Here is a 23,099-nt window from a genome sequence, read left to right on the forward strand (position 1 = left end):
TCTCAAGGGCAAACCACAGTTGTTGAACTCAAGAGAAATGTCAGGGATTCTGAGCTTGTCTTTAGAGAAGCCATTACCATAGAGTCTGATTGTTCTATGAAGACAGGTAAACACAGCTTACAGTTTTATCTACAGAATTATCACAGAGACTTGAGAATGGGCTCTACCACCCAGGTCACCATAACAATCACCCAGAACACCTTAGCAACTGCCTAGCAATGACCTGGCAACCACCATCATACAGTAGCCTAACTATGTGGCAAAGTGCTTAGCAACCATACACTAACACCATGTGTGCAACACACACATTTTCCTCAGAAAACGTCCACATACTAGTCAGTGATGTGTATGAAATATCCATTGATAAACATTTAAGGAAATATCGAATATATTTTTAAACATATACTGTAGATTTCTTTTGTGTTTCTTTGTTTTTGATGATGGGTAATGTGAAAAGCATATTTTGAAATGTTGTTTTCTTTAATTCATAATGGTTTGGAAATATTGTTGAAGCTCTTGACAAGGACCCAAAATCAAAACTGTCAATAAAATTGCAGTTTAACAAAATAGCAGTAAAAAGTCAAATGCAAGCAACTCAGCTATGTGGCTGCAGTCTCAGTTCAACATGGACAGTAATCACGGCAAAAAATAAACAGCCCATTTTAACTGGACAGAGTACACATGGAAGTACGTACGCATGCACACGCGTGTTCGTTGACCCCTTTTAACCGACTTGTCTCCGTTAAGCTAATAGAGACAGATGTTTAGCATTTTATATTGCCATGATATGAGATCAAGAACAGTAGGTCAAGAACATTCAAAATTACATTTAGAAGAATGTGACTTTCTGGGGAAAGTATTTTTGGAAACAGTACTGGAAAGACATAGCTATGATGTCTTTTTCTAATAAAAGACATAGTTATGTACAGAATAATATATTGCATTTCTCTCAATATAAAAATTACACACAAGAATGTTCGTAAATGTCTTATTTTTTACCATCAGAATGCTGGTCTACTTTTTAGCCTGTCTTTGTGCCAGTCAGGATGCAGATATTCGAATAAGTCAGCATTTATCAATTTGTAATATGCATCAGGTGGTCAGTGGACAGTCCCAAAAGTTGTGACTGGCAAAACTGAGCATGTCTGAACAATTACTGAAGATAGTAGGTATGTTACACTAAACAGACATACAGCAAACAAACAGCGAGTCGTTTTACCATTGAGGAGCCAGGAGACCTCAGGCTGGGGTCTTCCCTCTACTGAGCAATGAAGACAGACATCCTGTCCCTCGGTTACAGAACAGTCCGTCAGAGTAGAGCTGAACACCGGACACCTGCCCTCCACCCTCACACCTGTAACACATACAGTACAACAAATACAGGGAACATTTAATTACAAATGTCCAGCAACAATCAGTTTCACCAATAGGTGGCACTGCCAGACTAATAATAATAATAATAACTACAATTATAATAATAACCACAATAATAACAATAACAACATAATAATAACTACAATAATTATAATAACAATATAATAATAACAACTACAATTATAGTAACAACAATGTAATAATAATAACTACAATAATAATAATAATAAATAGCATTATTAGTATTATTGTTATTGTTATTTGTTGGTGTTATTGTAGTTATTTTTTATTATTGTTACTATCATCACAATAATAATAATTATTATTATTATTACTTTTATAATAATAATAATAATTATTATTATTATTATTATGATTATGATTAACTTTGAAGCTTCGAGTTCAGATTCAAATACAACAACAGACAGTTAGTGATAAAATTAAACAGTAATTAAAAAATATTATTGGTGGCCATGCTCTCTTATTCATTCTTATTTATTAAACTTCATGTGAACTCATTGCTGAACTCTCACTCTTGATTGTCAGACTCCAGTGGGCTGCAGTCTTTCCTCTTTTGTTGATGGCAGAGCAGCTATACAGTCCCGCGTCTGTAATGTGAGCGCTCTCCAGACACAGAAAGTGCAGACTGCCCTCTTGCCATGTACGGAAGCCCGCTCTCTGGCTGACAGGAACTCCATCCTTCATCCAGCTCACTGAGGGTAACGGTGACCCAGACACTGAGAGACCACAAACAGACACACGTATGTGACTTACATCTTCTGTTTGTGTGACCTTCTTCACATTGGGTGCTAGCTGTCATGGTCAAACCATAAGACAAATCTAAGTTCAGGTGTAAAGGGTGTCCAGTGCATACTGTGATTAAAAGACTCAAATTAAACTCAAATTGACCAATCAGCATCCAGGGTCAGAACAAAAAAAAACTCATTCTGAATAAGACTGACCTTGACAATTGAAAGTGACCTTTTCACCCTGCATGACCTCTTGGCTCCGGGGCTGTGAATCAAAACTAGGCGGAGTTTCAAAGACATCCATCCTGCTCACTCTGGCCGTCGTGTGGGTGTCTCTGCTGGACTGTACTCGGGTTGGTTTCGATGTCTGTCCTGGAGCGCTGAAGACCTCTGAGTCTCTCTTCATGTCATGTGACTCTTTATTATCGGAATTCCCACTCTTTATACTGACAACATTTGACATATTTTGAACGATTAGTGATCTCCCGTCGATGGCTTTTTCGGGGGGTTGTAAAGCTGGAGATGATGTTGTTTTCGGGCTATCTGTTCTGGTCGCAGGTAAAATGCTTGCCGCAGCAGTAGTGGATGAAGCTGTGCGTGTATGTGTGGTTACTGTCTGGATGAATGTGTTTGAAGGTTTCTGTTCAGCGTCCAGGGTGTTGGTACTGTGCTTGGCCAGAGAGGATTTAGACAGATCATGAGACCATTTGGTCACACTGTTGAAAGACAGAACACAAAAAACAAATGTGCAGTCAGTGTGCGTTTTGTCACAGATATCTTAAAAACATCCTTTCAAAACAATAGAACTCTGTGACGCGGTTCTCAACCCTTTTCACTCCAGGGCCCCCCACTGTATTCAACAATATTCAAAGGCCCCCCTCCCACTCACAAAACCTCAAAATCTTTATCCATTAAAATATTTTAGAGCTTAATATTAACTGGAAAAAGGTTTATTACCTATACAAATGGCCAAATAATAAGATATAAAGATATAATATATCTTGGTTTTTTTAGTTGTATTTATAAAAAGTTGTTTTATGTATTTCAATACTAATTTTGTCTTATTTGAAAATATTGCTCATCTTGAGGCCCCCTTGGAAGTCAGCTGGGGCCCCCTTGTGGGGCCCCCTTGAAGTTATAACTACTTTTTTATCATTTATACCTTTTGGCATGAGTGCATCAGCTTCTATAAATGTATAACAGAAAGGGGCGTTTTTAAGTGCTGTGACAATTCATCATCTCAGTTTATTCACTAGTTACTTTCAAATTTCTTGTCTCTCAATGACGCTCATAAACTGCATACTTAATAACACAAAAAAGCAAAAACAAGAAATAATTTCCTTACATGGCTGCCTCAGTGTCTGTACCTACAACAGAACAACAAAAGAAAACATATCAGAGAAAACCACTGTGAATTTAGAATGAATGACTTAAAGCTCTAAGCTATTTGGCTAAACCGGATCATTTCGTGTTGATCACTTACAGTAAATCTACTGCTGTTGTAATAATCCTGACAGAAATGAGATTCTGTTACCTTGAACGATAAGTTCAGTGGTTGCAGAGGCTTTGCCAGCGCTGTTGGCCACCAGGCAGGTGTAGATGCCGGCATCCTCCGAGCACACTTGACAGATCTCCAGGAAATGCATTCCCGAGCGCTCAAACGTGTTATAGTGATCTGACATCTGGATCTTCTCTTCACCCTGACGCGGGAAACACACACAACATGAATTCACACTGTTTGTGCTGAACCTCTTCTGCACGGAAACCCAAAGGGGTCATGCATTATTCATTTTCCTGTCTTGTTTTCTCACGATCTTTTCAATTTTCAGTTCAATACAATCGAGATTCATTTCTATAGAGCTTTTCACAGGTTTGTATTGTTGCATAGCGGCTTTACAGAAACCCATTACATCAGTACAACAGAGAAACAAGTAAAAAAGGGTCTACAAAAAAAACAGGAAAATAAGGAAATGTAATAGAATATGTAGCACTATAAAATATAAAGTCTTGTTTTTTTACTCACTTGGTCTTGGTCTTTTTTTGGCTTTGCTTGCACAACTACCTTCCTCTGTAACTAGAAATGAGCTGCTTTCTAGGAAGTCATCGCTCACCTTGTACCACTGCACCAGTGGCTGTGGTCGTCCTGTGATCTTGACTGAGAACTTGCCACTCTGTCCAATTTTGAGATACAGACGTGAAGGTTTAGTCACAAACTTTGGGGGGCTTTCGCCCCAGATACTGGGTCTGTTTTCTACTGCCGGAACACCCATTGAGCCACTGAGGAAAGAAAAGATAGAACAGAAATATAATTGAATTCATTCACAAGCTTTTATTGCAGAGCGAATGTTGCTGTTCAACAGCACTTGCCTTTACCTGTCATGTTACAGTCATATACCGTATTCAAGATGCATAGTGAGAATTTTTGATTTGGTGTGTACTAGGACCAGTGTTGGGTGTAACTAGTTACTAAGTAATTAGTTACTGTAATTTAATTACTTTTTCCTTGTAAGTAAGTAAGGGATTACTTTTATTTTTTCTGTAATTTAATTACAGTTACTTCTGATGTAATTAAACTAAATACTGTGTGTAATATATGTGTGTGCAATAGTGGAATAGACATCAAAATTCAGTCTAACTTTAAAATCCATGCTTTAATGTATAATTCTCACATTTGTAATACTTTGGTTATTTAATAATACTACTTTATGTCATTTTTATTATTTATTTGAATGAATTAAAAGAGCCGTTTCATGTCTATCCTTGAATCACTTAACTCATCAAGGTTGATGTAGGATATAGAAAGTAATTAGTAATAAGTAATCAAATACTTTTTGGAGAGAGTAATTTGTACAGTAATCTAATTACACTATTGAATATGTAATTAGTAACTAGTAATTAATTACTTTTTCAGAGTAACTTACCCAACACTGACTAGGACTGCCCCGTATGTTTCTTACCCTATTCTACTGGAGGAGGGAAGATTGTATTTCTTTCCTGTGTTTCCTGTGGGGAATGGAAATAATTATGCATAAGGTTTCAAACACATAGATATAAAGTATACACAGCCTTTATAAACACAGAGAACTCATTAGAAACATAAAAAGAAAATATTTCCTCCAAGTCTTTCTTTCGACCGTAAACCCGCTGTGTTATGCTAGTTGTGAAATACTTGCACGCCTCCATATGTTTGTGCTTTGTGATGCCGGAGGACGTGTATTAAACATTTATTAAGCATTATCTGTTCTCAAACTGTGAAGACTTGAACAGCAGGAATATATAGTGTAAATTAAAATGCACATTTTTAATGTAAAATGTATATTCTATGCTACAAATGTAAGCAAAACTGCAGTGTGATCTACTTATTATTCACTGTAGCTATTATTCCTACAATGAAAGTAGATGATGATACAGCCAAAGCTCAATGTAGTTGAATGGATTTAAGGAGGTTGTAGACTGCTGTGCAATCTATAGATCATTCCATCATCTTAACATTGCCTCTGAGCACCAGCTCAAGGTCTGATGCTGTACCTTCGACAATGATCTCCACGGTAACCTGACAGTTTCCAGCGTCATTGACCGCCTCGCAAGTGTAACGTCCACCATCATCATTCTGAACCTCCCGAACCAGTAAACTGAAGGTTCCACGTGCACTTTGTTCCATGGAGTAGCGATCGCTAGACATCAACAGCTTCCCATTTCGAAACCAGCACACCTGGGGCTCTGGATGACCACGCACCTGACAGATATCACATGAAGACATGAAGAATGTATTATACAGATAACCACACACATTCACTGAAGTTTGGTGCAACATTCTGGACATGACTAAAACTCAGTGAACAGGAACACGAACAGCGTTTATTATTAGTTACTCAGTAACTTATTATCAACATTACTTTGCCTACAAGAAGCAAATGAGTTATTCCACTTATTTCGTTATGAACAACAGAAATTTCATACCAACAGCTCTCTATATTTATCCTAATAAATCCTAGTTTTACACTAGCTAAAACGTTACATTTTGTCAAATACACAAAGGGTTCTGTCGAAAACTCACAAGGCTACATGGTTGAAGTTGAACTCAAGGAGCTCCAAGAGAATTTTTGAATAATAATATACATCCAGTCAAAGGTTCTTTAAAGAACCATCTCTTTCTTACCTTTTTATAAGCTGAAGAACCTTTTATCACCACAAAGAATCTTTTGTGAAACAGAAACGTTTTTGGATGTTAAAGGTTCTTTATGGAACCATTCAGACAAAAAAGGTTCTTCTAGAGCAGGGGTTTTCAAACGTTACGAAGCCAAGGACCCCCAAATATGATTAACCTTTTGTGAGGGACCCCCTTTACTAAAATATATATCAATCTATATTTTTTCTGTGTAAATAAACGTTTAAAATTTTGTTGGATGAATGGTAAATAGAATATTATAAAGACAACACATTGTTTCTAACCCTAAATAGTCGGCAACAATTTCACTTAGAGTCCGAAAAAAGAAACTATAGTGAGATGAACTCACTAGAAAGATTCAAATATAAACAATTCTGGATTCGCTTAATCTTTTTTCCTAGAAAATTTCTGGGGGACCCCTTGCATCCTTCTGGAGGCCCCCTGGGGGTCCCCGGACCCCAGTTTGAAAACCCCTGTTCTAGAGAACCGTGAAGCATCTTCATTTTCAAGAGTGTACAAATGAAAATTCCATCCGTCTCTAAAAAATCAGATTATTCAGACTAATAAGATCATGTGATTGACAAAGACTATTAGAACAATGTACAATTATTACAAGAAGAACATTACGAATCATTGTTTTATTTCATTTTAACACATATTTAGAAATCAGAACCCCCCAAAAACAGCTTTTGCTCAGAATGAACCAAAATGATACCCATTAGAGGAAATGAGACATTTGGGCCTACATCGTATCGATATCAGTATCGCCAAATAGGGGTGTGAATCGTCACTGGTCTCACGATTCGATTTGATTACGGTTATCATGTGAACAATTTGATTCGACATCACAATGCATCCTCAATTTTTCCTCAAAGTCCTCAAAGTCTGTCTCCCTCACACTTTTACTGTTGCACAAATCAGTCGGTTATCCTCATACATTGGAAAACACTGGCCTAGGGAGTTGCAGATTAGTTAGTTAAGTTCTTTCTGTATGGTCGCTAGGGTGATGTGGTTGGTTGCTAGGGCAATAGTAGGTGGCACACGTCTCTAAAATATTCTTTCTCTAGATTTGAGTCGATTTTGCCTGCTGTGTTATATCCACCCAGCAAAATTCCTAAATTCAAACAATCACATATCGGTAATATCACATCCAAACAAAATGCATGACTTGAGGCATCTCATGTCTGTAGCACAAACAGTGCACACATTTTAATACTTAGTTTTAAGTTTAAACAACAGGAAATGATGCTTGCTTTTACAAAGATTTCTCATAATGCACTAACAATGCATTATTCCCAGTACAATGTCTTTCTTTTCTATAGCATAGAATCCATCTAGTCATTATGTTGAAAGCAATGGTACTTGTGAAATGTCTCCTTTTCACTTCATTGATCTCTCTTGATCGGTTTTCTTCTGATTCTACCAACAACAGCTAACTAGGACACACTATGGACAATCCCTTTCTTCACTCCTCAACTTCTCTTTCGCTGTGTTGTCAAACTCTCTTTTTAGTTCTCAGGGAGTGTGCACAATGGAAGAGCACCACAGTAAAATCAAGAAACACAATATTTTTATCCATTTGAAAACCAATCAACGCGTGATCACGTATCACAGATTCACTTCAAATAAAACAAAAAATCATAGGAAACCGATGCTGCAAGCAAGCTGAAACAGATTTCAGATCGAACATACAAATTTATAGGGCTCGATGGCTAGTAGACAACAGATTAATTCCAGATGGCCTTCCAAAAGTTCCAAGGAAGTTTAGAAAGAGTAAAAAAACAAGCTTTACCATAAAGGAATGGTTCCTTTGAGTCTGTCAGACTGGCCTCCCTTGCTCTCAGTCGAGCATTACCTCATGGGGACAGGTTCGCTTCAGTAGAGATATGCCCAAAAACAGCAATATTACCTCTGAATTCTCTCTTAAATAACATCAGCAGCGCTGGTATTTCCTCGATGTCAACTGCTGTCTTTTCTCACATTCTCTCTCTCAGTTTGAAGCTTTTCTCTGAGACTTGTGGTCAGAAGCTCTGCCTCAAAAATCCAGCAGGACGCTCAACCAAAGCTGAGGACAGGAAAAACAGTTTTTGTTTGCAGAAAACGTCTGCTTTTTACTTTTTTCTCCAACATTATACATACCGAAGGCTCAAGTAGGGCTCAAAGCTCCAACATTTTTCACATTCTCAAATAAGCATAATTTAGTATATTTAACAATCAATTTCCATCATGGATCTGTACACAAGCGCCATAATACTAGGCATTGTGATACAGTTGTAGATTATTTTAATAATGATGCGTGCCTTAACAAACACTGACCGTATGAGACGGACTTTTTAGTGGCCAACCCTGTTACCGCTTATTAAACAAAGTGCATTTGTGCATTTAAAATGGAATCCTAAAATAGACAACATTCCAGGAACACTGAATCGATAAAACATAAAATGAACATAAACAAACAAAACCACATGCGCAGACTTTTCTAATCAATATCGTCTTTCACTAGACACGATTGGCAGTATTCAAAGTCCATTATTCTCATCTTTTAATGAGGCCTTTTAACTGCTGCCCAGAACTCATTCCATAGAACATCAGACATGCTCGGAGGCGTCTCCGAAGACGTCTTATGTCGAAGCCAAACCCAGACACCATTCAGAACATGATCATCTGGGAAGATGCTTTTCAAGGCTTTGCCATGTTTACAATTCTTTTGGACTGTAACTGTAATATAATTTGATTATTAGTAATGGCAATTACTTGTTTGTAGTGTAACAGAATGATAACCACTTTAAGCCAGTCTAAGTAAATTCTTGAGTCTGAATCAATGATTTTTCTAAATACACTCTTAAAAAAAGGTGCTTGAAAAGGTTCTTTGATGCCATAGAAGAACCTTGTGGTTCCATAAAGAACCTTTAACATCTGAAGAACCTTTCACTTTTAAAAAAGGTTCTTCAGATAATAAAATGAGATGAGAGATGGTTCTTTAAAGAACCTTTGACTGAATGGTTCTTTGTGGAACCAAAAATGGTTCTTCCATGGCATCGCTGAGAAGGACCTTTCAAGCACCTTTATTTTTAAGAGTGTATAATTGGAAACTGATGTTATGTACTATGTTGAGTGTTTCTCTGGGCTGACCTGGAGTCAGTATTGGGGATTGACTCTCATTATGTGGCCTCCTACAAATAATTCATCTTAAATTAGTTAGAAGTTTACAAACGAGTGAAAAAGCACTGGAAAAGAACAACTCGTTAGATTTACAGTACTTGCTTTTAGTGTTAATAAAAATTAAATTATTAAGTGAAGTTACTTAAAAAACTGTGTGCAAAAATGAAGCAAATGATCCCAAAATGAACATTTAACACTAGGTTTTTTCAGGGCCGATGGCTGCACAGAACACCCTTCAGGGCGTCAATGTTCACACAACACACCACTCACATTCCACTGGCCAGTGGGCCAAAACATCAGGCTGTTGTTCAATAGCTCATCCTGATGTTTCTCTCTCTTTTTTCTTTCCTGTTATCACTTTTTCCTGGCTTTACATTTGCTGTTAAAACCTGGCGACGTCACACACCTGAAAAACTGTAGCACGGTCGGTCCAAGAACTCCCAGAACTCATTTACACACACACTGATCACATTTACACATGCCGAACTCCAACAGAGTTTATTCCCCTATTGTGTGTATTATTCATGTACAAAATAAAACTTGTATACATTTGTAAATGGCAGACACAATGATATATATTTGAACAGTCACAGGCTGTGTGCGCAGTGCAAGTTTTTCTTCGGTTAATATTGCTTTGCTGATGTTTGTTTCACATTCGGTGCATTCTCAGTGATTAAAGTTGTTGCCTACTAACGTAAATGACACATTTTTCCGCACCTCTTTTTTGCTTACCTTGGATTGGATTCCCTATAATGAGTCAACCATTTTGGCTCCATTCCAATACCTAGAGACATACTCAGCTGCTTTGATGACTTCTACCAATGTAAAACTAACACAGTGTCTACAACGGACGTGACCGGCACGACGCGACACGACACGACACGACACGACACGACAACAGACATTAGAAACGCATTAGAACCCAAAATCATTTTCAATTTTGTCCACATGTGTCGCGTCCGATGTTGACACGACGTGACACATCCTACATTAAATGTAATTTAAGCATGTTTTTCATATCTTTCCTCTATTTCTTTGTCTTGCTCTTACTTGGATTCATTTTTTCAGGTTTGGCACAGTTAATTCTGGGATTGCCTTGATCACGAAGGATGCTGGTTTAAAAAGCATGCCTACTTTTTGGAACCGCCTTCACATCTTTGCAAGTACTGACGTACTGAAGAAAAAGTAAAGGCTGCGACTGAAGGATTTGACTACATACATGTATAAGGAGGAGTGTTGTAATAGTGTTGAAAAGCATAGAGAAGCTGAGAGAAATGAACAGACCAAGAGAAAAATAAAAGGTAAAGCCGGGAGTATGTGGAAGTATCAGATTCCACATCTGTTTCCAATAAGCTTCACTCCTGTCTGATTTTTTAAGTCTCGAAACCTTTCATCACTCTAACAAAAAAGCGATACAATTACAAGCATTTTCTAAGAAAAGCATAACCATTTATATTATTTAATCTTATAAAACGGTCAGTTCTGGTCCTTGATTCAGATTGGCTGAGCAGAGTTCTAAGCCGTTATAAAATACCCCAATATATAACGGCTGACCGCACCACATAGCCTAAATATCATTTTATTTACTTTATTTTATGAAACCTTGCTAAGCATATGGAATAACCGTTTTATAAAAGCAATAAACCCCGCGAAGCAGTGGGTTACAGTGCATTTTATAACAGCTGTTATACGCCCTTAGCTGTTATAAAATGCACTGTAACCCACTGCTTCTTGGGGCTTATTGCTTTAATAAGATTAGTGTTTAAACTGAGCGGCAACCTTCCGGTCTCTCTAGTGAAACCAACACGGAAGTGATTTAAACTGCAATTCATTGACTGGCCGCTAGAGACTGGCTCCCAGAGCAGAGTCTCATTGAGCCCCATGTTAAAATGCCCAACTTTATAGCAGATAAAAACATGTATACAGCCTGGTACAAAAATGATTTTGTTCTATATAGCTAATGGGCTCCATGCATGCGTGACTTCCGCGTTTCACGGTCAGAACCCTAGGCAGTTTCCGGTTGGGGAGACTTAAAGCAGAGAGAAATGGAAAAATGAGAAAATAACGTTAGTTAAATTTAGCACAGCAGTGGTATATAGAAGTGCTGTTCTACCGTATTTGAAATGATACTTTCATAAGTTAACATTTCGTTATAACATCACAATACAGTAGAACGCCACCTCTATATACCACTGCTGTGTGCCGCAATGTACAGCATCTGCTAAATTTAACTTCGCGAAGCGTAGGCTCTTGTATCACACTGAAGGGGCTTATTTCGCCATAACAGCCGGCTGCTTGTACATTATCCCGCTTATTACACGGCTACTTGCCACATGAGAAAAAAAACTGGACATGAAATGTGAATTTGAAATATTTGATTAGCTCATTTTTACCGAATGCAGACCTTCCGCGAGGAAAAGCTGTTAGTTAAGTTTTAAGGTAAGAAATGACGCTCAAATGTCACGACCAGGCAATTTGGTTTAATCATTTGTAAATATAATTTCATATATGTAATTAAAAAACATATTTATATTTAATTTGTCAAACAAACCTGTCAAAATGACTTGCTGTATCCGGGTTACCGTGTGTTATTAGTTTTGAGAGGTTGTTATCTGGGAATAACGAACCTGCAAATGTCGCGACTGGCCAATCAGAATCAAGCATTCCAACGAGCCGTGTAACAAGTCAATTTACCTGCACAGTTTTTACTAGCCCTGCTGGAAAATCCTTTCCTTAATATGGCAGCTGTGTTTTAGAACATGGTTTGTTTGACCTAATGACTTAATACCGTTTAAATAAATTAAATTTATGTACTGTATAAAGTTGCTTTTTAAAATGAGGGGCCTTCTTCCAGGTGGAATAGAAACAGTTATTTACATATTCCTAAACTAAAGTTCAAGAGGCCTGTATCATGATATATTGATGCTACTGTAGGTCTTTACTGTAACCATGTGCTGCTCTGTACCTGTGAGAGGACTATCTGATGTTTTATTGCCATTCTTTATCCTGACTAGACTGCAGCTCAGGATGGGAACTGGGTCTCAAAAGGAGTTCCAAAGTTTAAAACACAGGCCAAACTCTGTTTCTCTCTGTGTTTTTCAGTCATATCTAGTGTAATTATTTAAAGGCTTGTCTACACCGGGACGATAATCGTGCGCGTTTATCGTCGACGTTTAACGCCTAGTGACTAAACAAAGGGTGCCAATGTGAGTGTGCACACCGACGCGCAAAACTCTAGGCGTAAAAGCGTAATTTTTTTAAAATGCCTCGGGCTTGTTTTTTTGGTTTGACGCATCGCATCGCCAACCAATGAGATAGGCGCTTTTGTTCACATGCCTGAAGCTGCTGAAGACTTGGTGGCGCTCAAGCACAAAACGGTCTTGCCGAGCACACATTGACAAAGAGGAAGCAAGATGAATTCTTATTCTGTGTGCCAAGCGAGTGTCAGAAGCATAAAGTTGCGCAGCGCCACCTTGTGTGCCGGGGTATTTCTGTTTTTCATTGAGCGCCATCTATGTCAGGGATGGAATTTTCACGTTCACTCGGCTCATCGCCAGTAAAAATCGCACCTTTATTTTTAAGAGTGTAGTTTGAACTTCATTGTTGTTGTCTTTTCCTCTCTGTACAGAGATACTGATAGTCTCAGACAACTTGCTTATGGATCAGCAACAGTCGTCTGATGCATACTGTATTGTACACATTTTTTAGTCTGCATGACTGCTTGGAAGTAGTGCCAGAAAAAAATGCAAAGTGGACAAGACTCTATGATAAAACTCAAAAGTCCGACCATGTGATTTTTTATAATTAGCCTATTATCTGTAAAGTGCACAATGTAACATTCTGACACCCTCATCTCCTGGAACCAGAGAAACTTCTCTGCACAGAAACTCTAGTTTCACACTCCCTCATAAATCGAAAAAAAGAGGCTGTGTGTGCGCGCGTTTACGAGATTTGGCAGACGCTTTTATCCAAAGCAACTGACATTGCATTGTACTATATATTTGTTCTGACTATGTGCAATCCCCGGGAATCGAACCCATGACCTTGGCGTTGATAGCGCCATGCTCTAACCACTGAGCCACAGGAAAGCTACTTCCAAATTCGTGCATGCGTGCGTGCGCTGCGTGGTGTAAATTTTAAAGTGTACTTTGTTTTCAGATTTCCTTTCAAGCTTCGAATAATTGTTTGTCTGGTTAAATATTTGTATCTATTTTAATTTGACAAACCAAGTTTACAAATACATTTACAACATGGGTAACATCGGAACCATGAGCAATTTATAAGTTTCGGTTCCGAAAACGGTTCTGGTGTGACGCGTGGCCAAGCGCTGTGAGCATTCTTGCACCGCAGAACACCTTGGTTCCCAAAACTATACGCGTACCCCAAAGACGCGTCGCGCTGCATCTTTAACTGCCGAACACATCGTTTCCCAAGACTGTATGCGCACTTTTTCATTAATTTAGGGAACTGAACAAGTGTCTTAGCCGTCAAGGCACTATTTGGCCAACCAGCTTATATCTGCTTAAAAAGCATAATGTTACTGTGTAGTTGATAGTGTAAAAAACATCAACTTTGAAGCACATGAGATTGATGGACTAGCATTACTCCACATGACTTATTACCTTACAGCAACACTCCATTCAATTAAGATAAAATAGTTCAAAAATAATAATAGTTATTTTAAACGGAACCGGGAATCATCAGAATTTTATTCCGATGACACTCTTTATTACTGCTGTGCCCTGTTTAATTAAGCTCTTGATTACCTCTAGTCTACTGTAATTCATTTGTTTCCATGGCAATCCATTATGTTCACTTGTCCCTAATTTTATTCTCATTAGCTTGCCTTCGCTTTACAGCCCTGTGTTTTCTTGTCAGTTATTGCTTACGTCAGTGGCTTTTAGTTAATCACCAGCGTTTTAAATTGGTACACATGTGTTTTCCAGCTCCCAATCTTTCATTTCTAAATAACTAGAAAACGTCTCATGTGCCTCAGTATTGATTTGACAAGCCTCAATAAATACAAGCCAAGTGCAACAGGAAGCCTGGAGTCACAAGACAAAGGTATTTTAATCCCTGTTTGTGCTCGTTCTGCTTCTGTCTCTCAGAACTAGAAAACACCTCAACGCACTGAACACACAGAACCTGGGCATACATTCATGGCACTGATCAGAAGAAGAACAGCAAGCATGAGAAAGCAAAATCTACAAACTTAGTATTCAGGTGCAATAACACTGTAAAAAAATCTGTTCTCCCTACAAAGATAAATAAGTAACTTGAACATAGAATTTTTAGTTAAAGGAGTCAAATGATTGTTTTGCATATACTAAACAAAATTAGCCTAAACATGTTTCTAACAAAGATTATTTTGTTGGCTGGACTAAGACAAAGTTTACCCAACTTACAAAACAGTGTATTCTGAGCAAACAATATTGCAAGAGTTTGAAAGTTCCCAAGATGCTTTGCAGCATGTTCAATTCTGTGTTTCATATTTGTTTTTCTATTGAAGATTATTGTTCTAGTTCTTGCTGTCTTAATCTATGCTTTAATATCGTTGTTACTGTTAGTTATCTGTTGAGTTCAGAGTTTTTTTAATGAATGATGGTTTTTGATTGTTACCATGGTTGAGGTTTGTGTGTTCAATGTTGAGGTGTAAGTGCATGACACAACAGTAAACTGGTATATACACTCAAAACAAACTGTTTAAGCAGTTATTTGAACAAAGTTTTGGTCTGTTTGAGGCAGAAAACATACAATTCTTGTAAAAGACCAATACATTTGTTTACTTTTAAATGACCAATCTATATTCTCTATTTATGTTCAGCCACCAAAAAATATATTGTCGTGTTGTTCATTAGGTAAACTTGACTGTGCTGTGACAACTAATGACTTAAACATTTTTAAGTTGGGTGGACTTCAGTCTCTGTTTGTTGAGTTCACCTCGCAGATAATAAGTACGAATAATAAGGGACGGATAGTATGCGTATTTGGCGTGCTGTCACGAGGAGAGGGCTCCGAGCTTGGTAGTTCCTCCGAACTCAGAGCGCCCGCCCCTTGTCCGGGGAGAGGGCCCGGTATGTGCCCGGACTTGGGTCGTTCCCCCCTGTTATACTGCTGTAAAAACTGGCTGGTGGTGAAATGACGAAAATGTAGAGAGAATGAAGGTAAGGCGTCTTGTCTATTTGTAGGGGTTTTCTCCCCAGCTAAAAGGATGATTGGTTATAGGAAACCAGCTGGGTTAGTTATCTGATTTGTGAGATTGGTCATAGCAAGCCAGCCGGGTTAGTTACCTGCACGTGCTCCTCCCAAACTTTGTTAATAAAACATAATTGAACTCAAAAACGTGCTTGTGATAGGTTGATTTATTATTTTCAGTTGACTCTACTGTTTTTTACAGTGTGTTGTAATATAAAAACCATCAAAATAAATCTGAATTCTGTGTGTTGTTTTTAGGTGACTTCACAATAGGAATGTCAGATGAGAGCAATTCCAGACACCGTCTGTGTTCAGAATTTAAAAATGGATGCGAAATCGGCCGAAGTGCTAATATAGGACGATAGAGGAGATCCTGTCAGAATTTCCACCGACAGCCATTACAAATGCAGTCCAGTCTCAGCAGCTGTACCTGCGCTCAGGGCTTTCCTGCGTCTGCTGGAATACTTTACGCTTGAGAAGCGATTCTGAATTATACTCCCATAAAAAACCAGTGTCATAATAAAGTATTATAGGTAGCACTGAGTGACCAGAAATAAAACATCTTCATGGATAACATTTGTTTCTTTACACGAAACAGCAGAGAAATCAAAGCTCCTCTGTCCGATATTAGTCTGGTGTCTATAACATCCCTTAAAACAGTATTTGTAGTTAAATGTGCTTGTTTAATGCTTTTTTTCTATCCCTTCTAATTATGGTAATACAGCCCTATTCGCATGGGATTATCCGTGGACCTCGTGTGATTTAGAAATGACCTCCCCTCATCTGTATTTCATGTGGCGCATTCGCACGGTATAAGTGAAGCCTGTGATTTCACTCAAATTGACCCACTCATTTCCCGGATATGACGGCAAGGCTTTGTGTCTAGTTTGTATGGTGTATAATGATATATGACTGTACCTGTCAGCATTTGAGACCCGAGTTTGGGGATCTTCCTCTGTCCGGTTCGCGATCGCGTTACGGGAGTTCCCATGAGAAATAACAAAACAGGAGACTCCCGGCCAAAATGGCAGTGTTGGCAGGTATGGATATGACCCAGCACCCGAAATAATATCAACACACTTCAACACAGCCTCCATTATTCGCAAAGGGTGGATAAAACCTTGAAAAAGGACATATGAGCCCGCCAAATCACAGAGATGCCGATTCGCACGGGATTAAGATCACAGACAACCTCTGCAATTATTACAAATGACTAGAGGTCCCCACACTGTAAAAAAAATCCGGTCAAAAAACGGATAAAGTACTGGCCGAAAATTACCAGTACATTTTCCTTTATTTTACGGACATTTCCGTTAGTGCTAAAATGTCATTTAATGCAGCGCAAAATGTAAAATACAGGTAAAACAACTGTAAAAAAAGAATAGGGAAAATTCCTTCATATTCATCATCATCATCGGCCGCGCTTTTTGGGCATTTCGGCCGCGCATTTTTTTTAGTGCAGGTAATACAAATCACGTGCGAATAGGGCTTATTGGAGCTATTGTGATTTCCTGGTCTCATGACTTGGGTGCCTCTTTCATGAAAAAATCGTTTTAATTCTTCTCTTTGGCCCCAGACAGCACACGCTCACCGATATATGACTAGTGGCATTATTTGAGTTCCACTGTGTTTGACTGCTTGTGACAGTCTAAAATCCACAAGGAAGTGTCAAAATCCATGACTTCTGTCCTCGTGATAAAGATGTGCTTTAGCTGATATGAATGTTCAAGAGAAAATATATTATAGTTTAATAAAAAAGCATCTTGCATCATATTTCTTGTTGCTATCAGCTGAAGACATGAGAGGAAAGGAGTGCTGCATATTTCTGTAATCTCAAAGTTCTCATGCAAACGACAAAACAATTATTTTAACGATCAAAATTTACAGTATTTCATTGTGTCTCAAGGGATTTAAAAAAATATTGACAGCTCTTTTTCAGACCTTACTCAAATCTTAAGCATTTTAAAGTCAAAATCCTAGTCTTGGGATAAAGATATATTATACTCTTAATACATGCCACAGTGCCTTGTGTAATATAACCAAGCGTTACTTTTCCAACTCTGTGCAGACAGAATGGCAGACTGCGATATGCAAGCAATCTTGCTCACCTTGCCTTCGAGGCGTGCGATACCTCCCTGGCTGACTCGGGTATTACGTGGCGGGAGGGTAAAAACAGGGGCTTCTCTGCTGGAGAGACCTTGTCCCAGAGTAAGACTCGTCTTCGAGACATGAGAGCCAGTGGCAAACTGAACATCGCCCATCACTCTGTGAACACAAGAACAGATCAATCATTTAGAATAATGGCGGTACTTAACTCAACTTCACTCAACTTGTTAAAAAGGTTACATTCGCATTTTACTCCAAAACAACGCACACATTGCAGGTAAAATGGCATTTATCAAACTAGACATAAATGTCTTTTAAATCTAACTGGAAAGAAATATGTTGCAATTTTACCACCAAGTTTTAACACTTGGGTCTTTGATTGTATATTCCTAAAATAAAGAATCCAAAACAAATCCAGAACCACAGCCTTCAAAGCATTTAGAAAAAGCATTCTAGTTTAGGTAGAAATAAATACCCATAATTCAACATCACCAGCCTTGGATGCTTTTTTACACATTGCACATAAAACAACAATGCACGTTTTTGCATTATTTCATACATATTTTAGATGAAATGTAATGAACTTTTTCATACTAAAAAACATGACGGTAACATTGTTGCATTCTGCAGTTACATGTTACTGTTAAAATTGAACAATTCAAACGGTTTTGCGAGATGTTAATTCATCAGTTTCCCGATGTTTGGCGGATCAGCACCAACACTGAATTCATGCTCACGATATAGTGATTCACAGCATAGACAGAGCCAATGAAAACAAACACAAAACAGGACACAAGACAACAATGCTTCAAAATAAAAGACATGACAAACATAAAAGAGGAAATTCAAACGCACAAAGAACATTCCCACCGAGGTGGTCCTTTTTCCTTTTTATTATTCAATCAAACCTAGATTTGCAGAAGGTGTACTGTGATTTGCAGTGTTTTAATGATCAGAGCTCAACGATTGAAATGGTACCCATGGGTTATAAATTGTGCAAACGTAAATCTTGGCAGGGGTCTGGTACCATCTTTACGTATATGGAAGATTAAGTTTTAAAGGGGTCATATGGCGCGAATACGTGTTTTTCTGTGTCTTTGGTGTGTTATAAGTTGCCCATGCATGTATTAGACACGTAAAATTGCAAACGTGAAAGTGTGGGAACAAAAGATGCATTCTATCTAAAAGCGAATGCTCACCCAGACCTGCCTGAAACGCCTCGTGTAGCCACACCCCCACAAATCTATGTCAGTTGGTGGTATGATTTGACTAAGACCGCCCAAATGTCTACGCAAGTAAGGTGGGCGTACCTGTCAGTACAATTGAAGAGGAACCTGATGTTCCAAATATGGTAAGAGGCGTTACATTTCCCTCACACGCTTGCAGTATTCCACCAATCACTACGCACTGGTTAACTGGCCAATCATAGCACACCTCGCTTTTCAGAGCCATGAGCTTTGTTAAAAATCTGCGCGTTTCAGAGAGGCGGGGCAAAGAGGAGATACAAACATGCACGGTATGTGGAAAATATTTATTTTATCTAAATATCGCTATTTAGAGATACACTATAGTATTGGGACTTGAAATGACTGTACCCCTGTGTAGAAATCATTGATGGGTTTGGCTAATACGTGTTTGGCTCAAAGGTGTTCAGCTGGGTCTGGGCTTTATGCAAACCTGTCAAGTTCACTAGACTGAATCAATTATTTCTTTTTGAACCTTGCTTTGTGCACACGGTTGCTGGACCCTGCCCAGACTGTAATATCAAATCTGAAGCACACAGTTCTGTCGAATTTCAATATATGCTGCAGCATTAAGATTTAAGCTTACCAAAAATAATTGTGAGATTCATTTTAATAGACAGACAGGCTTAAACATACATTCCAAAGTCAGGTCTAACACACATTTAAGTTTTCATTACTCGTCAGACTATGATCTCCTTCAGGGCATGATGTTGAAATCACATGTTTAAAATCCTTGACATTCACAGTTAAGCACCATACAGTATATGTCCAAGTCTTAGGACTTCAGTAGAGCTGTGTCCTTCATACATAACCTGGAGATCACAAGACACTGTCTTTACCTACATGTTGTATGTAAAGTTAATTGTGATGTTAGACGAAATCACATATTTTGAATTCAAAACAAAATATTATTTACAAAATATTAACATAGCAAGTATCGAATGAAGAAATAAAGCCATTCTTGGCTTTCTTCGATATTCGCACTCATTTCTAATGCAAATTGAAATGAGTATGCAAATGCTGAACACTGCAGGTAAATGTTATAAAATGAAAAATGCCTTTTGTTTCTGAAGAAGTCTTTCAAGTAGGGCACAGTAAGTGCTACCGTATTCTATACCTTTAAAGGTCATCTTAAAAAACATACCCTTTCAAAGAAGGTCAAAAGAGTCCTTCACTATCAAGAACTATCAAGAGCAGCAAGATCTTGGCTGAAATATGCTTCCTTTGACCTTTGGGTCAAAATGTAACCATATGGAAACCTAAATCCTGTAATCCTTGAATACTTCACACACACGCAAGTGCAAACCCATTAAAATACAGCACGTGAAAACAACCATTTCTCCTGCACAGGTTGTGTGTGTGTTGTAACCTGCTGCGGCGAGGGGTCACGAGAGGCTGAATCAATCCTCACCATGCGTTAGTAATTCTCTCATCTGGGTCTGCCGTGAGGATGGTTTATAACTTTGATTAAAGAGCTCAAATGTGATGCATGCGAGGCATGCAGTCGCACTGGATGGGTAAATACAGCTGGATGTTTGATGGGCGCTTCTTTCCATTTCTCCTCCCATGCAGACACTTTTCCGCCCCTTGCTACAGCATATGAGCCAGTGTTGTGTGCTATTCGTGGTGGACTGATACTGTGAACTCAACTACAGAACTCTCCGACTACTTCAAAGTGATTTTTCCTTCCTGTAAATTCAGCATTGTAGTTACATTTACATTACATTTATGCATTTGGCAGACACTTTTATCCAAAGCGACTTACATTGCATTATCCTATACATTTGTTTCTAAGTATGTGCAATCCCCTGGGATCAAACCCACGACCTTGGCATTGTTAGCGCCATGCTCTTACCACTGAGCTACAGGAAAGCTAGTTATATTAAAGGGGTCATATGACACGGCTAAAACGAATATGATGTTTGTTTTAGATGTAATGCAATGCGTATACACGATTTAAGGTTCAAAAACGCTGTATTTTCCACATACCTTGCATGTTTGTATCTCCTCTTTGCTCCGCCTCTCTGAAACGCGCTGATTTTTAACAAAGCTCATAACTCTGAAAAGCGAGGTGTGCTATGATTGGCCAGTTAACCAGTGCGTAGTGATTGGTCGAATACTGCAAGCGTGTGAGGGAAATGTAACGCCTCTTACCATATTTGGAACATCAGGTTCCTCTTCAATTGTACTGACAGGTACGCCCACCTTACTTGCGTAGACATTTGGGCGGTCTCAGTCAAATCATACCACGAACTGACGTAGATTTGTGGGGGTGTGGTTACACGAGGCGTTTCAGGCAGGTCTGGGTGAGCATTCGCTTTTAGATAGAATGCATCTTTTGTTCCGACAGTTTCATTTTTACAATTTTACGTGTCTAATACATGCATGGGCAACTTATAACACACCAAAGACAAAAAAACGTGTGTTCGCGCCATATGACCCCTTTATTGATTCACGTTTATGAGCCAGGTTTAAGCTTTGCACACAGTAACTGCACCATTAAAAGGTTGCCCTTATGTTATTGGATGGCTCGGCTGCATAAGTGGCCATAACTTTTGAAAGTTTGATTACAAATTAGATGTATTGATGGTCTTTTTGGCCTTCTTCATTCTGCAAGGGAAAATGTTTATATAGAAATTGCTAAAGCGGATAACACCATGCATCTCTTTTCAGTATACAGTGTAAATGCACTTGGGTAGAGAGAAAGCATATCAACTCAAAGAGATCACTTGCAGTAAGACATATTAACTTTAAAACCTTGCTGAAACTGCATTTGTATGACAGACTTGACATTTGTTACATGAGCTAGCAAAATGTCCATTTTTTACAGGATTTTGGTCAAACCGTCAAATTACAGAACAAGACCGCAAATTTACTGAAAACAGGGAAAACGACATTTTACAGAAATGTTATTTTACGGAATATTTCTGGCCCCCCAGCTGCCAGAAAATTTATTTTGTTTTCAGGATTTTTTTCTTTTTACAGTGTATGTTAGAAACTGCATTTATATGACAGACTTGACATTTGTTACATGAGCTGTGAATTTTTAAAAGTCAATCATTCTAGCAGCATGACAAACCCATAAATTAGGAAAATAGTGCAATAAAAAAGATCCACATGTTTAGATGTCCAGCTGTGCATTGCTGGTTCATTACAACAAACTGCGCAGACAAGAGCATGCATTAAAACTCTTACAAAACAGATGATGTGAAGAACAGCGGTCAGTGTAAAAAAATGAAGAAATCAATGTGTCACAATTCAGCCTGTGGCCCCTGCTATATGTGGACTTTTAGATGGTTTAGGTTATGTCCAGTTTCCTGTCATCCATGTTTGTAGTTCTTTGTAGTTCTTTGTTCATTGTTCCCCCACTGGTAAATTTTTGGGTGAATTATTTCTTTTAGCACATTTGTCGCATTTCGTATGTCATAACCTGCAACACTAATGTGCATCTCTTTGATAGAGTGTGAAGCTGGTGCAGACCTACTATTACATGTGATGGTGACAAAACATAATATGAATTCCCACTCAGGCAAACAACACACTGGACAATAAAACCCCAAATAAGGTGAGGTTTATTTGCATGTGCATATTCTAAACATGCTTTTCTTTTGAAATAATAATGTACTAGCAGCACGACTGCATGTTTTTGTTTCTGCATGTCTGTTGGAGCATTGATAGCATAAAAAGAGCGTTATCAGATTAACACTACACAGTACAGCTGTTGCTGTTTAAAATGGCTCGGAGTCAATCATGACCTGATTCCGTAAACACAAATGAATGATATTATCTGCACTATGAGGACAAACTTTCAGAGTGTTTCACAAACCGTGATAATCTAAAGTCTAAAAATCGCTTTGAATGCTGTATTGAAAATTGTAAGATTCAGTCCTGGCTGAAAGGCGGGTAAATAATTGTTAGCTCACCAGTTACACATTTGTGCAGTTCAGTGCTGATGATTTTATCGGAATTCACCGTTCACCTGGTTGCACAGATGTGTCTATTGATGTTGAAAAATAGTCTTTATTTTATATATGCACAATTTAGAATCTTTTAGACTGTAAATCGTATTATATTGTATTGTCATTGTGTTAAATGTCTGTA

At 38.3% G+C, this 23,099-nt stretch overlaps 1 protein-coding gene and 1 non-coding gene across 3 annotated transcripts in view; both read right to left on the minus strand.

Annotated features, from left to right (window-relative positions):
• mylka (myosin, light chain kinase a) overlaps positions 1-23,099 on the minus strand; it is a 58,592-nt gene that overhangs the window by 28,943 nt on the left and 6,550 nt on the right. Inside the window, exons 2-10 of one of the 2 annotated variants that reach the window (XM_057335741.1) lie at positions 17,757-17,913; positions 5,652-5,859; positions 5,081-5,126; positions 4,235-4,400; positions 3,658-3,823; positions 3,469-3,490; positions 2,337-2,839; positions 1,908-2,111; positions 1,220-1,354 (exon numbers count right to left, since the gene is read on the minus strand). In XM_057335741.1, coding sequence (XP_057191724.1) covers positions 1,220-1,354; positions 1,908-2,111; positions 2,337-2,839; positions 3,469-3,490; positions 3,658-3,823; positions 4,235-4,400; positions 5,081-5,126; positions 5,652-5,859; positions 17,757-17,909 — 1,603 coding nt within the window. In that variant the 5' untranslated portion in view covers positions 17,910-17,913. Of the gene's footprint in view, positions 1-1,219; positions 1,355-1,907; positions 2,112-2,336; positions 2,840-3,468; positions 3,491-3,657; positions 3,824-4,234; positions 4,401-5,080; positions 5,127-5,651; positions 5,860-8,083; positions 8,102-17,756; positions 17,914-23,099 lie in introns of those variants that run through there. The other variant, XM_057335742.1, reaches the window with a different exon arrangement.
• On the minus strand, positions 13,469-13,543 carry trnad-auc (transfer RNA aspartic acid (anticodon AUC)). Its single transcript has one exon. It is a non-coding gene; the product is annotated as a tRNA-Asp (tRNA).

The sequence above is a fragment of the Triplophysa rosa genome, linkage group LG6 (genome assembly GCF_024868665.1).
Source record: "Triplophysa rosa linkage group LG6, Trosa_1v2, whole genome shotgun sequence".
NCBI lineage: Eukaryota > Metazoa > Chordata > Actinopteri > Cypriniformes > Nemacheilidae > Triplophysa > Triplophysa rosa.